General features: G+C 35.4%; 3 protein-coding genes across 3 annotated transcripts; 2 read left to right on the top strand and 1 right to left on the bottom strand.

The window, feature by feature from the left end:
* On the bottom strand, nucleotides 2,063-6,515 carry LOC104732096 (disease resistance protein TAO1-like). The gene is made up of 4 exons (XM_010451620.2): nucleotides 5,840-6,515; nucleotides 4,625-5,735; nucleotides 4,246-4,545; nucleotides 2,063-4,043 (listed from the first exon to the last, which is right to left on the bottom strand). The coding sequence occupies exons 1-4, from the start codon at nucleotides 6,442-6,444 to the stop codon at nucleotides 2,442-2,444; spliced, it is 3,618 nt and encodes a 1,205-aa protein (XP_010449922.1). The 5' UTR covers nucleotides 6,445-6,515; the 3' UTR covers nucleotides 2,063-2,441.
* LOC104732095 (probable splicing factor 3A subunit 1) lies at nucleotides 7,590-9,396 on the top strand. The gene is made up of 3 exons (XM_010451618.2): nucleotides 7,590-7,669; nucleotides 7,823-8,869; nucleotides 8,971-9,396. The coding sequence occupies exons 2-3, from the start codon at nucleotides 7,841-7,843 to the stop codon at nucleotides 9,211-9,213; spliced, it is 1,272 nt and encodes a 423-aa protein (XP_010449920.1). The 5' UTR covers nucleotides 7,590-7,669; nucleotides 7,823-7,840; the 3' UTR covers nucleotides 9,214-9,396.
* On the top strand, nucleotides 11,138-13,037 carry LOC104732094 (CASP-like protein 1D1). Its single transcript, XM_010451617.2, has 3 exons — nucleotides 11,138-11,499; nucleotides 12,238-12,367; nucleotides 12,590-13,037. Exons 1-3 carry the CDS (start codon nucleotides 11,264-11,266, stop codon nucleotides 12,809-12,811), a joined length of 588 nt encoding a protein of 195 aa, XP_010449919.1. The 5' UTR covers nucleotides 11,138-11,263; the 3' UTR covers nucleotides 12,812-13,037.

Genomic DNA, 14,279 nt, shown 5'->3' with positions numbered 1-14,279 from the left:
TCTAAACCTACCATAAAAAGAAAATATCATTGTTTACTTATCTTAATTTTAAGTTGTTAATTTTACAAGAAAATGATTACTTTTATATAAGATAAAAAAATATGATTGTGAAAATTATACAACTAACTACTGTTTCTAGAAAAATGTAAATACTCACCTTTACATAAAGAAAATGATTGTTGAAGTAAAAGATTTAAAATAAAAATAGATCGTTTTTTTTTTTTTTTCACCAATCAAATAATTTATTTAAGACAACTGCTATTGTAACATATAAGATAGGAGTATGTAAGATTAACGTATGCATTTTTGTAACTATAAAAATGTTAAAGTAAAGAGACATATAATAAGTTAATTAATATGTTCATGAAGACAATTTGTTGGTAGTAGTAAAGAATAATGAGTATATTTTAACAGTAAAATATATTTTTGTGTACAAATACACTTCAAGTGGTAGTGTAGATAGTAATTTGTAAATGGATATACATTAGTGTATTATAGCAAAAAAACAACTATTTTCTATAACTAAAAGTTTATCTCTTTACTTTTATACATTGTGTTTAATTACGAAAAGAATTAAACAAATATCTATTCTTTGTTAAATTTAATTTAATTTTAATAAATTTGAATTCATCTACAACTATTTTCTTAACTAAAAGTGTATCTGTTTACTATTTTTTTTTCATGCAAACAATAAATTAAAGAAAATTCCTTGGTTAGTTGCCGAAGAACGGACAAGAGAACGGAGGGAAGGGGTTTACAAAAGAAAATTCAGAGATAAGAGAACGCGAAGAACGGACAAGACAATTCACCTTCGTATTTGACGCACGTGGGATCCAAGAGATGGAGAATAGTTGGAAGGACTCCAGCGAGTTGAACTCATTGAGCACGTTGAAGAAGGACGGCCAATCTTTAGGGGACTGAACCATAGTGAGTAACTCAGCACAATCAGTCTCGAAATGTTGACAAGCGATCCCTGCAGCACGTATCCGCTCCATGGCCCAGTACAACGCTTCTAACTCCGAATGCAGGGGGAGGGGCTCCATCTTAGAGACTTGGCCCCCAACAACAAGGTTCGCTCCTCACCAACGCAACACCACCAGTCCAATCCTGAATGCACATTGGTTGCTTTCCAAGAACCATCAATCTGACAACGAGGTGAAGAAATCTGGACATCCGAAGACGGAGATGGAGCTGACATGACCACCATAAAAGAGAGCGCCTCTTCCCAGGCTAACTTATCGCCCAAAGCCTGAGAAATTATATCATTCACCTTGATCTCTAAACCTTGAAAAACTTTTTTATTTATGGTCTTCCGGATTGCCCATAAAATCCATGGTAATGAAGAAGTTGATCAGGATCACCCTGTTGAGAGGCATCCCTCCATAAAACAAAATCCAAATTCCAGTACACCGACTCATATAGAAAACCCTCTGACGAGACATGAGTCGGAGATAAATCCCAAACTTCACAAGAGCGAGGGCATTCAAAGAAAACGAGATTAATAGTCTCAACCACAGAATCACACCTTTTACACTAAATATCACATTGGACACTTCGGTGTATCTATTGACTTTTATAGATACTTTTTACTTACTAAAAAAATTATTTTAAATTCTTTGTTAAATTTAGTTTTATTTTAAAAACTCTAAACCCACATATCGGGCGGGTCCTAATCTAGTTATCTAAAATGTATAAAATCTGAGTATATCTCCCTATGTTTTAACATATTAGAGGATGATAGTGTATGTCGGTATAGGCTCATATTGTTTGCAATGTTTGGGAGCGAAATGACAAATTTTGAAAAGTGCTCTCTTGATCTGGAAGTAACATATCAACAAATCAAAGTAATTGTTCTGCTCTTAAACTACATACAGTATTTGAAATCACTTTGACGTATTGAGAATGTATATAAGGTTTTATCATAAAGAATCAGATTCAGGGTGATTCTCGAAATTTAATATTTGTGGACTGGTCCTTATGTCGTCATCAAATCAAACAAAAATCTCAGAGAGATTTCTCACATTTTTCATTAGATGTTATAATACAATAGACTTTAAAATTCAAATGCTTTCTCAAGATGATGAGTTAAAATCATTTTGTTTAAAGGAGCAATAATAGTTGTTCAAGATTAAAAAGTTAAAGAAGAATTCCTAATGTGAAATATATTACCTTCTTGCTTCTCTCATTGGGCTCTTGAATGTAGTGACCGTCTCCAATACTTTGGCATAGACTGCAGTTTCATTAAGGGTGTGTCCAGGGCCGGTCGTAGGATTACCGAGGCCTAAAGCATTTTTTATACATATGATACAAACAATTAAAAAAAATACAAAAACTGCCAATTTGGAGAATCAAACCTGCGACAATGTATATGTTCTCTTGTACAACATAACCAACTTAGCTAAGAATTTGCTTCATTATCTAGCCCAAATTTTTTGTATATATTATGCAGGGTAAAGCAGCTGCTTTAGGGTTGGGCGGGGCCTGGGTGTGTCACTTTTATGATTCATCAAAGGGACCTCCGAGAGCTGGAGTACCCCGCATTGTCTTATCTTCCAATCGTGACGGTGGACCTTGAACTCAAAGACAAGCTCGCTGGAAGTCACATCCATTTCGACTTCAAATATGTACAGATGCTCTGTTAAAATGAGAGATAGTGACGTGTTGCTCTTATTACACGTAACAAAAACGCAAGACCAAGTTTCATGGACACCTTCATTGACCAGCAAAACGCAAGCTTTAAATCTCATGGATGTAGGAAGAGGCTTCTCATTTAACTCGATTATCAAAGAACCTCCAGTAACAGATCGGTGAGTGAAGTATGCAGGCACTTCTCTGCCGGGTAAGACCGCATATTCACTAGTCGGTGTCTGGATGATGAGGTCTCGGGATTCTTGATTCAATTTGAAGCACTTAGCAAACCTGAGACGATCAATATCCAGATTTTGAAATGACCAATCTAGTCTCTCCAGGGACTCACAATCTTCCGCATTTATGGAAGTGAGGGAATGTGGAATCTGTGGGAGTGATACCAGCTTTCTGCATCTCTTGAGAAAGAGTCTGCTAAGACGAGAGTTGATCCATGAGGGAAGCTCTTCCAAGGACTCACAATCGTCTGCAATTATGAGTACAATGGAATCGGAAATTTGTGGGAATGACACCAGCTTTTTGCAACGATAGAGCACAAGTGTATACAGACGAGAGAATTTCTGGATCCATGGAGGAAGCTCTTGTATTTCTTTGTCACTCACGTGTAGGTGTGTGATGATGTCAAAAGCATGAGGATATTCCTTGAGTCTTTCACTGTACGACATCCACAGCTTAGTGAGACAAGACGACCAGGATTCTATTGATGAAGGGACTTCTTCTATTGCAGTTCCTGTGAGATCGAGAATCCTAAGGTTTGTGGAGATCTCAGGAAAAGTTTTCAACAGCAAGCAATCTTTGAGATTAAGTGCGTAGAGAGATTCCAAATTGATGTTGTTCGGAAGAAACTCTAGCTTAGAGCATCCTTCTAAACTCAAAGTCTGCAACTTCTGAAGGTTTCCAATAGAAAAGGGAAGCTTTACCAGACTTGAGCAATGCCTAAGGTCCAAACTCTCTAGATTAGTGGCATTTCCAATCAAGGAAGAGAACTCCACCAGACTTGAGCAATCGCTAAGATCCAATTCTTTTAGATTGCTGAGACTACCAACAAAGGAAGTAAGCTCCACCAGACTTGAGCAATGGCTAAGATCCAGTTTCTGAAGATTTTTGGTATACCCAATAGTAGAGGGAAGACTGATCAGACTTGAGCAATGGCTAAGATTCAATTCCTGAAGATTTTTGGTATACCCAATAGTAGAGGGAAGACTGATCAGACTTGAGCAATGGCTAAGATCCAATTTCTGAAGATTTTTGGTATACCCAATAGTAGAGGGGAGCTTCACCAGGCTGGAGCAACATTGGAGATTCAATTCCTTAAGATTGGTGGCAGTTGAGAGATCAGGAAGCTCCTCCAAGTTTTTAGAAAAAGTCAAATCCATCCACTTGAGATTTGGAAGCGGCTGTACAGACAAATAATAAGAACAAGTTTTTAGAATATCTACACTTAATCAAAAAAAATTGTACAGTTTGATCAGTCAATTTATTTAAGAACATGTAGTTATATCTACACTAACCATGTAGAATTTTCTTAATAAAACTATGTTAAGAAAAAACAATTTATTTGAAATTAATTTAAATTTTAAGAGAAATAAAAATACTTACTTTAATTCCTTCCCACAACTTCTCAAGTTTGCTGAAACACAAGTCTACTTCAACCAGGAACTCGGAGTTGAAAACAGGAGGCAAACATGTCATCGGAAAATACTTCCACTTTAGTAATCGAAGTTTTCGAGGCATATACTCTAAACCACATGGTAGATGTAATGTATCCTTCTGATCCCCCCATAATCTTAAGAATTGGAGATTAGTCATTCCTTGAAAGGCTCTCTCACTTATATGGAAATTTTCCTTGACCCTAATTGTGCTAAAGTTGAAATCTATGCCTATGACACTTCTACTAGCCTGAAAAAGGAACAAAAATAATAAGAGAATATTCATTATCAAATAAACTCGATTTGTTGGGAGATATGTCAAAACTTACTTGTACATCATCAGTGAGTATTTCACAAATTTCTTTTGCATCAACCAAATATAGGCGTTGTCCAGGCTCACGAACAGACTGTTTACGAACTATATCTCTACCTAGTTGGACTAACAGATTATGCATGGTTATTCTACTTCCATCATCTATAGAGATGAGAGATTTCTCTGCTAATACGTTAAGCCCGTGCCTCACATCCAAGAACATCTCTGCAAGATGCTCTTCCACTTTCTCAATCACTTGATAATTAAAAAAGCAGGCTATATGAAGAAATATATATTTGTTTTCGTCATCTAAGGCATCATAACTGAACTTCAAAATGCTTTGAATATCGGCGTCAAGGCTAGTCCTTAACCTTGGTAGTTCCTTTGCCCACTCCCGCTTAGACATTCCTCGAAAATAAGAGCCCATAACCCTTAAACCCAAAGGGAGTTTACCAGCAAGTTCTGTAACTTCCCAAGCAAGTTTTTCAAAACCATCTTTAGGGAACTTTTGACCAAAAGCAGACGTGCACAAGATTTGTAGAGCCTCCTTAGGTGGTGGAAAATCCACTTGGTAAATATGGTTAATCCCATGTCTCCTAAAAAGCTTTCGATCTTGACTTGTGATGATAATCCGACTCCCAGGACCAAACCACCAAGTTTCTTTCGCCATGGCATCTAGTTGCATCGACTGGTCCACACCATCAAGAACAACAAGAACTTTCTTGTCTTTTAGCCTGTCTTGAACAACTCCCAAATGAGAAATCTTCATATCATCCTGGTTGGTTATTTGAGACATAAACTGCTGTTGTAAGTGCAACTTTGCACTGTAGTCATCGGAACAAGGTCTTGTATATTTTGCTTCGATAGATTCCATAAAGACACTCAGTTGAAAACTGTTGGAGAGATTGTTGTACACAACTCTAGCAATGGTGGTCTTCCCAATCCCAGAAGGACCCCAAAGCCCAATCATCCTCACTTCATCTGATTCTAGGCATAACAATGGTTCCATCTCCTCCAAATGAGCTTTCATACCAACCAACTCGTCCAAATCACTTGATGATACTGAATTATTCAACTTGTTGGAAATATCAGTAGAGATTTGTTTTATCATAGCCGCTTCATTATCCCTAACAATATTAGAAGAGATCACTACATCGATTAAACAATTATGGAAAAGCTATAAATATATACAATTAGATGTTAGTTTAAATGGAAATAGAAAACAGCGAACCAGTTGTTTGAATGGTAACCGGCGATTGTGGCTACTTTTGCCAAAGCTTGTCTCCATCTCCCAATGTCCTGCTTTGTTTTACCGGCACAAGTTTTTTTGAATATTTTCCCAAACTCTCCGGTTAGTTTTTTAACATCAGACGGATCCACTTTATAGAAAACAACCATCACCATTTGACCCAGTTCTTCCCTGCACTTCATAATCTCTGCCAATTCGTCAAGACACCAACTCGAAGAAGCGTAGTTTCTCGAGAGTAAGATAATTGCGATCTTGGATCCTTGTATCGCCCGAATAAGTTCAGGACCGATGGACTCTCCTCTCTTGATCTCATTATCAATAAACGGTGTGATTCCCATTCTTTGAAACTCCATTTGAATGTGACTAAGAAAGTCTCTACGGACATCTTCCCCTCGGAAGCTTGGAAAGACATGGTGTGTCCAGATGCGATTCAAAGGAGATGGAGGAGATGAAAGAGATGTAGGAGATGGAGGTGGTGATGACGTTTCTTTGTCATCTTCTTGATGGAGTCTGAGTTTTTTAAAAAGCGTGAACAAGCCTATTGTTGCAGCAACAACAGTGGTAAGGAAAAAAGAAGAAGAATCCATTAGCAAGTATGTCTAGAGAGATGATGAATATCACAGATCCTTAAAGAGAGCTATGTGGGGGAGGATGACAAGTTGCAAAGGAGACTATGTATATACATTACAAAAAAACGTTGACCCATTGACTCATAATATGTTTTTTTTTTTTTTTTTTTTTTTTTTTTTTTTNGACCCCATTGACTGAAGAGTCTTTCGCAACTAGCAAGAGAGGAAGCTTCGTTCAAAGATTTCTCTTTAGGAAAAAGAAGTAGAAAAGTAATTCCTTTAACAATTACATTCAAAGACATTATTTCTTTGGAACAAGTCATGAAATTAGATTTTTTTTTTTTCGTCATGAAATTAGATTTATTGATGCAAATAGGCAACGGGAAATTCACAAGCAATGGCATGGAAGTAGTCTACTTCAAGTAGACTACTTCAATTGTTTTTGCAGATGCGGGAAGTTGTTGATTTCAACCGTTGGTTCCTTCTCCATGCTGCCTTCAACCCCGTCGTAGAGTCTGCTCTAGCAAATGAGCATAATCTTCTCGCAACGAGAATGACTGCTTTCATAACCAGTGTTCCTCCAACCGATTTGGCGCCAGATGAGTGGACTGCAAGACTACAACAAGTCGACATGATTAGTATCGATCTTGGTGTGTCGGTTTCCAAACTGATCTTTGGAATTCCAAAGGCACATAATATCGCGGATGTGCGCAAGGCCGTACATTACTGGACATCAAAGATGGTATCGTGAAATCCCTCCTTGTTCACAAGGTTCTTGATTCGAATTTTGTTTGTGCGTGACACTTGGTTTGAAAACACTACACAATGATGTTATTTGGTAGAATCTTCTTATCACTAAACTTCTTTTTGTTCTCAATATTATAATTTATTAAGTAAGTACTACTCCTATTTTACATGATTACGAATTACTTTTAGTGACTTGAATAATGCGCTTCATACACTAATCAAGGTTGATTTAATCATTTTCACTAAAAAAAAAAAAAAAAAAAAAAAAAAAAAAAAANAAAAAAAAAAAAAGTGATTGATCAATTCAAGTTATAATTAGACTACCAATCAAGGCCCAAAAATAAAAGGCCCTTTAGAAAACGAACACATTTGGGAACTTGTTGTTACTTGTTCGTCGTAGTAGTGACGGTTCAACTTCTATTGATTTCTCTCCTCCAAGTCGTTCGTTGTTTCTCTCGACGTCACGGCGGATCTCTCCCAGCTGAGGCTCGGTACGGTACGGTGTCTCTCTCTCTCAACCAGAAAAACCCTAACTAGTCCGTAGCATTAATCAACCTAATCGGTAAAATTTGATTGATAGTATTAGAAACAAAAAATGTCGATAAGAAGAATCTCTGATCGTTTTATTGTTTTTGTGGTTTGTTCGTAGAAAGAAAGAAAGAAAAAAATGTGGCAGAACGATCCAGATCTGGAAACGATGATCGACATAGCGGCGGTGTTCATCTTCAAAAACGGAGTTGAGTATGAGGAGGAGCTCATAGCAACGTTTCCAAGTTACAGCTTTGTGGATAGCTCAGATCCTAATCACGGACTCTACCAGCGGAAGCTTATGGAATACAGGAACGGAACTTACGATGCTGCTCCTGTCATCATTACTGGCGAAATCGTTGAGCCACCTCCAGGTAATATCAAAACCCTTATCGAGCACACTGCGAATTACGTTTCCAAAGAAGGTGAAAAAGCTGAGAAGATGATCAGGGACCGTAATTTTAACACTGAAAGATACCAGTTTATGAAGAGATCACATCCTTTTCACGCGTTTTACCAGAAGAAGCTTGCTGAGTACCGTTCTCAAAAGGATGATGATGATGATGAAGTTGTTGTTGTTGTTGTTGATGATGAGGCTGCTGCTGCACCACAACAATCCTTACCCAAGCAACAGTTCATAATTCTGCCTAATTGTTTACAGTTGCGTCTTCCTCCAGAGATGAGTCTCAGGGAGTTTGATACGATGAAGCTCACAGCTCACTTTGCGGCTTGGTATGGGAGTGAGTTTTGGTTGGGTTTGGCTGAGAGAAATCGTCCTGAGCTTGGGTTTATGAACTCTACTGATAGAAGCTTTCGTCAGTTTACTGAGCTTGTTGTTGCGTATACCAAAGTGTTAACTCCCCTGCCCACTGATGTGGGACAAGAGCTGAGTGATAGTCCCGCTTTTCTGAAAGCCATTATTGATGCTTTTCTCAAACGTATCCAATGGGATCCTGCCCAGCACTTCAAATGGCTTGAAAGAGGAGAGCAGGCTATGTTGGATTGGCATGCTTCTGTGGCCAATGATTTTGCTAACAAGGACCAGTACTTACCACCGCTACCAAAGCAGCCGCCTCCTCCACCACTTGAGGAACCAAATCCAAAGAGGCAAAGGCTTGACGAGTCAGCGCCCCTTGTTCCAGAAGACCAGTTTCTTGCTCAACATCCGGTGACGTTCTTCTTCTTAATTACATACAGTCATTTTTTCTTCTGCTTTACGTATGTGATAGTTGTATATTCTAACCATTACTTTTTACATCATCTTTACAGGGCTCGTCTACAATCAAGGTTTCTGTTCCCAATGCTGATGGTGGGCAAGTCGTCATTGAGATCACAGTGCAGTCGTTATCGGAAAGCGTGGCAAGTTTGAAGGAGAAACTAGCTGGGGAGATCCAAGTTCCAGCAAGCACACACAAGTTAACTAGTGGAAAAGCCAGGGTTTTAGAGGACAACGACAAGTCTCTTGCACATTACAATGTTGGACCAGGAGATACCCTAACTCTGTCTTTATGAGTGGATCCGTAGGGAAATATATGCTGCTCAATCTCCTAGCTCTTTTAATGACTACTGTCTTTAGTAGTACATGTTTAAAACTAGCTCTCTAGTGACTTACGTTTGTGTTGGATTCTTATCTTAAGAGATCCTTTATATAGACTATAATATGGGATGGCATACTCGTACGTGGTCATGGTTTATCTCTTTTTAATTGGTGCACAGTCTGGTTTCTCTTCCAAGGTTTTTACGTAGTTAAACACATTGAACTGTAAAAACCAACATGATTTACCTTGGAATACTTGTTCATAAATGAGTAGTATCATTTTAGATAGTAGATGTTGCACCTTTCAATATTAAAAGTAGTTATTGTATTCAAAGATTCACAGGTAGAAAAGTATAAATACGCATTAATATACATATTGACAAATTGACAATTGTGTATAAAAAATACGTGTATGTAAAGAGAAAAGAACACATATCTCCAATAGATTTGTTTGGAGGACAAAAGACTTTTGACAAAATTTAGTTCAAGATGATAAATCAATCATCATCGTCGCTGTCGTGATCATTGCCTTATCATATACACTTTTAGTTTCCAAGGCAACGATCTTCGTTTATTCACGACAGCTGCCTAATTTATTTTAATATTTTTTATTTTATTTTTGTGAATCTTTTTCCCATAATTTTGAAATAAGATAGCAATTGCCATACATATCTGTATTTTTTCTTTTGACATAGTCATAGAGACACAATTTGTTTAGCCAAACTGTTTACGTATCTTTTTAGTTGCCATATTTTTTCATGCATATATAAAAGTGTTACTCAATTATTGCTAGCTCGCTTATCTTTGTTTAAGAAGAAGAGATTGCATCTTTAGTTATAGTACTAGTTTCATTAAATTGCTCTGCAATTCAACGTAAAATACTAATAAAAAGTAGCGGTCATAACTATGGATATCCATAAGCTATGACTGAATCTTGTTTATTTCTTAAATTAGATGGCATCATAAGTTTCTTTATCAGTTATAACAACGACTAAACGCACTACTTGGTAATATATTCTTAGGTCAAATTAGTTTCTTTATACCGAGTTAGCCGACGTATCTGTTAAAAATGACTTTATCATTTACCTTAAGCTTAATAAATTTGCTAAGACTACAAGGTTATTATATCAAATTAATATCCACACGCAATAACGAAAAACCCAAATTATAGGAAAATATATCAACTTGTGGATTCTTGATAAAAATTAAAGAATTATTGGTCCTTAGAATTTTAAAAAGACTTCATTGTTATTCAATCTTGAATTTCCAAAACTCTATTAAAGTGTGTCCATTGATTTCGGTACTTTTAAAGTCTTGTTTACAATCAGTACAAGTCATGAGATATTGAGTTAAAGATTTTAGAGATTTAATCATGTGATATTCAAATAAAATGTAGTATTGAACAAACTTTCTGATTATACTAAAATTTAGTTTTATTGGTTTATATATTGAGTTCACATCGTCTAATAATTTTTTTCATAAAAACTCTTTCAAAATAGCATATGCATGTTACCGTGGAATTTTCAAAGTTAATTTCTTTAAAAAAATCAGCACCTTTTGTTTATTTAAATGTCAACTCCGCTCTATCGTATACGTATAAGGTTACGACCGTCCCTTTTTCTTAGTATAATATCGGTATGTACGCAACATGCAGTTGCACACACACACGATATTTTAGCGTAGTTCCACATTAACAACTACCAATCTACCATAAGACCTATACAGATGAGACTGCCAGAAGATGAGATCTTAACGGATATATATGAAGATAGTGACTCGTAATTACAATTTTCAAATTGCTCTAGCGTGTTCGAAACACCCACCCATATTAGTCCCACGACTTTATACTATAATATTAATAAACATTATTATAGCAATACATTATGTTTCTTCTTTCAAACACACTTAACCCACAATCAGTCCACAATAATATATAACCCCCTCTCAACGTACTAAACATATCACCACCTCCCCATAACACAGAATTCACATCACCTTTCTTAAAGTTAATTCCAAGATTGAGTTATGGGTTCTGATGAAACCAAATCAACGTTGGACACCGAGAAGTCGACCGTGCCAGGATGCGGCACCACGACGAAGAGTTGTTGGATGACTCAAGTTTTGCTAAGAATAGTTCTGTTTGCAGCCACTTTGACATCGATTGTGGTAATGGTTACAAGTAAACAGACCACGAATATATTAATCCCTGGAACTCTCAAACGTATTCCTACTGCCAAGTTCACCAACTCACCGGCTCTTATGTAAGTTCATTAACTAATCTACTATATATAACTTAGTATGTTCGTCGAAGTTGATAGACTATCTCATAGTAAATGTGACTAAGGTTCAGAGCTCATATGTGATTTGTATATATCACAGTCAAGTCAAGTAATGGTCAAGTCAAGTACATCATTCGGAATACACCTTGTTTTTTTCTAGCACGGCTCTTAATTAGTAGACCATATCTTAATTTCAAGTAGAAATAAGTCATGTCAAATACGGATAGTGTAATACGATGATCGGTCATGTACAAATTACAATGACCATTAAAAATTTGGTCAGAGCATATAGTATTTTTTTTCCCCTTTCTATAACACAGAAAAATATTTAATTTTGAGAAACCAGTAGGGATTGGTCATACTCATACATATATGAATAAATAACTGTAGCATAAGCCATTAGCTTAAAAGTTTAAGCATATAACAAATACTCTGCATGACTGCATGCAAGTGCAACTGCCCAATAGTATATGGCTTATTTTTTTATTATACTTTTGCGTGTGAGAGTAGTTGAGATTTCGAAACAAAGTTTTTGGAAAGTCAAAAGTAAGTTGGAGAAAGCTATTTAACGAAAAAGAATCAAAATTATATTAAATGATCAATAATGATCATAAAAGCATCTTCAAATAAGATTTTAAAATTATATACTTCTTTTGTTTAATTCATGGAGTACGAGTATCTGATAAGTGAATATTTTTTTTTGTTTTGTTTTATGTGTAGATACTTTGTGGTCGCACTATCGGTGGCTTGCGTTTACAGTATTCTATCTACACTTGCTACCGTATCTGCTTTCAAGAAGCCTTCCTCTTGCTCTGCGATTCTCTTGCTCAACCTTGCCATTATGGATGCGGTAATTAGCTAACCGTAAAAAATGAAACTATAAATTAACTTGGACTAAAAGTATTTTTGGGGTAATTCTTTAATATATATTAAACAAAAAACAACTAAAAGCATTTCAATTAATTTTAGTGTTAGAGGTTTTGTATTAAGACATAAATCACGATATGGTAAAACAACTAAATGTTTTGTTCTATTATTGAATATACAACGTACGACATCATTTTTTGGGCAGGTGATGGTGGGGATAGTGGCCTCAGCGACGGGAGCGGGAGGTGGAGTAGCTTACCTTGGTCTGAAGGGAAACAAACAAGTGAGATGGGTCAAAATATGTCATGCCTACGATAAGTTTTGCCGTCATGTGGCAGGCGCACTAGGCGTCTCATTGGTAGCTTCGATCCTCCTCCTCCTCCTCTCCATCATCTCTGTGATCTCCCTCTACAAGAGAATCCGTTGAGTCACTCTCTTTGTGTTCTTTGTTTATGTTTTAGTCAATTAATATTGATCTTGTACTTGTTTCTTTGGTCTCTGTTGAAGTTGACTTTTGTGTGTTTAATTTCATTAGTGTTGTAGTATTTCTTCGGTTTTGTATGATTGTGTGATTAGTTTATTTGTAACCTGAGGTTTCTAGTGAATCTTTTGAATGTTATTTTATGTTTGAATTGATGATTCGTTAATGACCAGTCTTTTTATCGATCTTATTGGTGGAGTTGTGGCTAAACATTCTTTGGCAGACATAAAGAAAAGTTTTCTGGTTGAAGGGTAAGAGATTGCACTTCTTAATTCCATTCTAAGTAATCCATGTTTTAGAAAAAAAAATTGTTTCACAAAGATATAAAATTTTAAAGTTTTTATATATGTGTTATTTATTAGTTATTGGTGATGAATGTAAACTTTAAGAAAAAATTGTTGAACAGTACTATCGATTTAGAGTTATAAGAAATAGAGAAAAAAATACATTGATCATAATCACATTCTTGTATGTTTGATTGATATGTATGAAAATTTTTAAAAATGAATTTATAGAATATAGAGGGAATGTGAAGTGACCTTAGTGCAGTGGCCAAATGTAAGTTCTTATTGCACAAGACACCATCACACCCGGGATCAAGTCCCCCTCCCTACGAATATAGGGATTAGGCTAATGGGCCGGCCTGTTGTTGCCTAATGGTTGACAAAAGAATATAGAGGGAATCTTATTATATAAAGTTGGGTTTTCAAAGTTAGCCATTAACATGATTTTGACACGTGTCAAATTATTAATCTGAGATTTTGACATGTGTAAAAGTTAATATTTAAAAAGATGAATTTGAGATTATAACAAAAAAACAAAAAAAATTGTTTAAACAATATTTATAATATAAAAAGATAATTATAAAAAATTACAAAAATTAAAGAGTTAAAAAAATAATTATAAGGATATTATATATTTCATAAGATTCGAAATTATAATATTATTTAGAGAAATTCCTTTAAATACCACTAAAAAGGTTTTTTTCCAAAAATACCACATTTTAGTTTTTTTTTCAAAATACCACAAAAGTTTTTTTTCCAAAATTACCACAAACACAAAAAATTGAATTTTAAGGATGTGAATTATTTTTTTTATGTTTGGGTTGACAAATTTAGTTTTTAGGGGTAGGGTTTAGTATTTATAATTTAGGAATTAGTTTTTAGTATTAGAACTTTAGTTCAATTATGTGGTATTTTTGGAAAAATACATTTTAGTGGTATTTTTGGAAAAAAACTAAATTTTGGTATTTTTGGAACAAAAACCTATTTTAGTGGTATTTATGACAATTGCCCTATTATTTACTTATTTTTAATTTTAAGTTATTAATTCAATGAAAAAAATATAAAAAGGATTAAGTAAAATGTACAGTTAATTATTAATTCTAAAAAATGTAAATACTCACTTCTATATA

This window comes from Camelina sativa, chromosome 12, assembly GCF_000633955.1.
Source record: "Camelina sativa cultivar DH55 chromosome 12, Cs, whole genome shotgun sequence".
Classification (NCBI taxonomy): domain Eukaryota; kingdom Viridiplantae; phylum Streptophyta; class Magnoliopsida; order Brassicales; family Brassicaceae; genus Camelina; species Camelina sativa.
The sequence above is the reverse complement of the archived record's forward strand: the minus strand, read 5'-3'. Positions and strand labels throughout refer to the sequence as shown.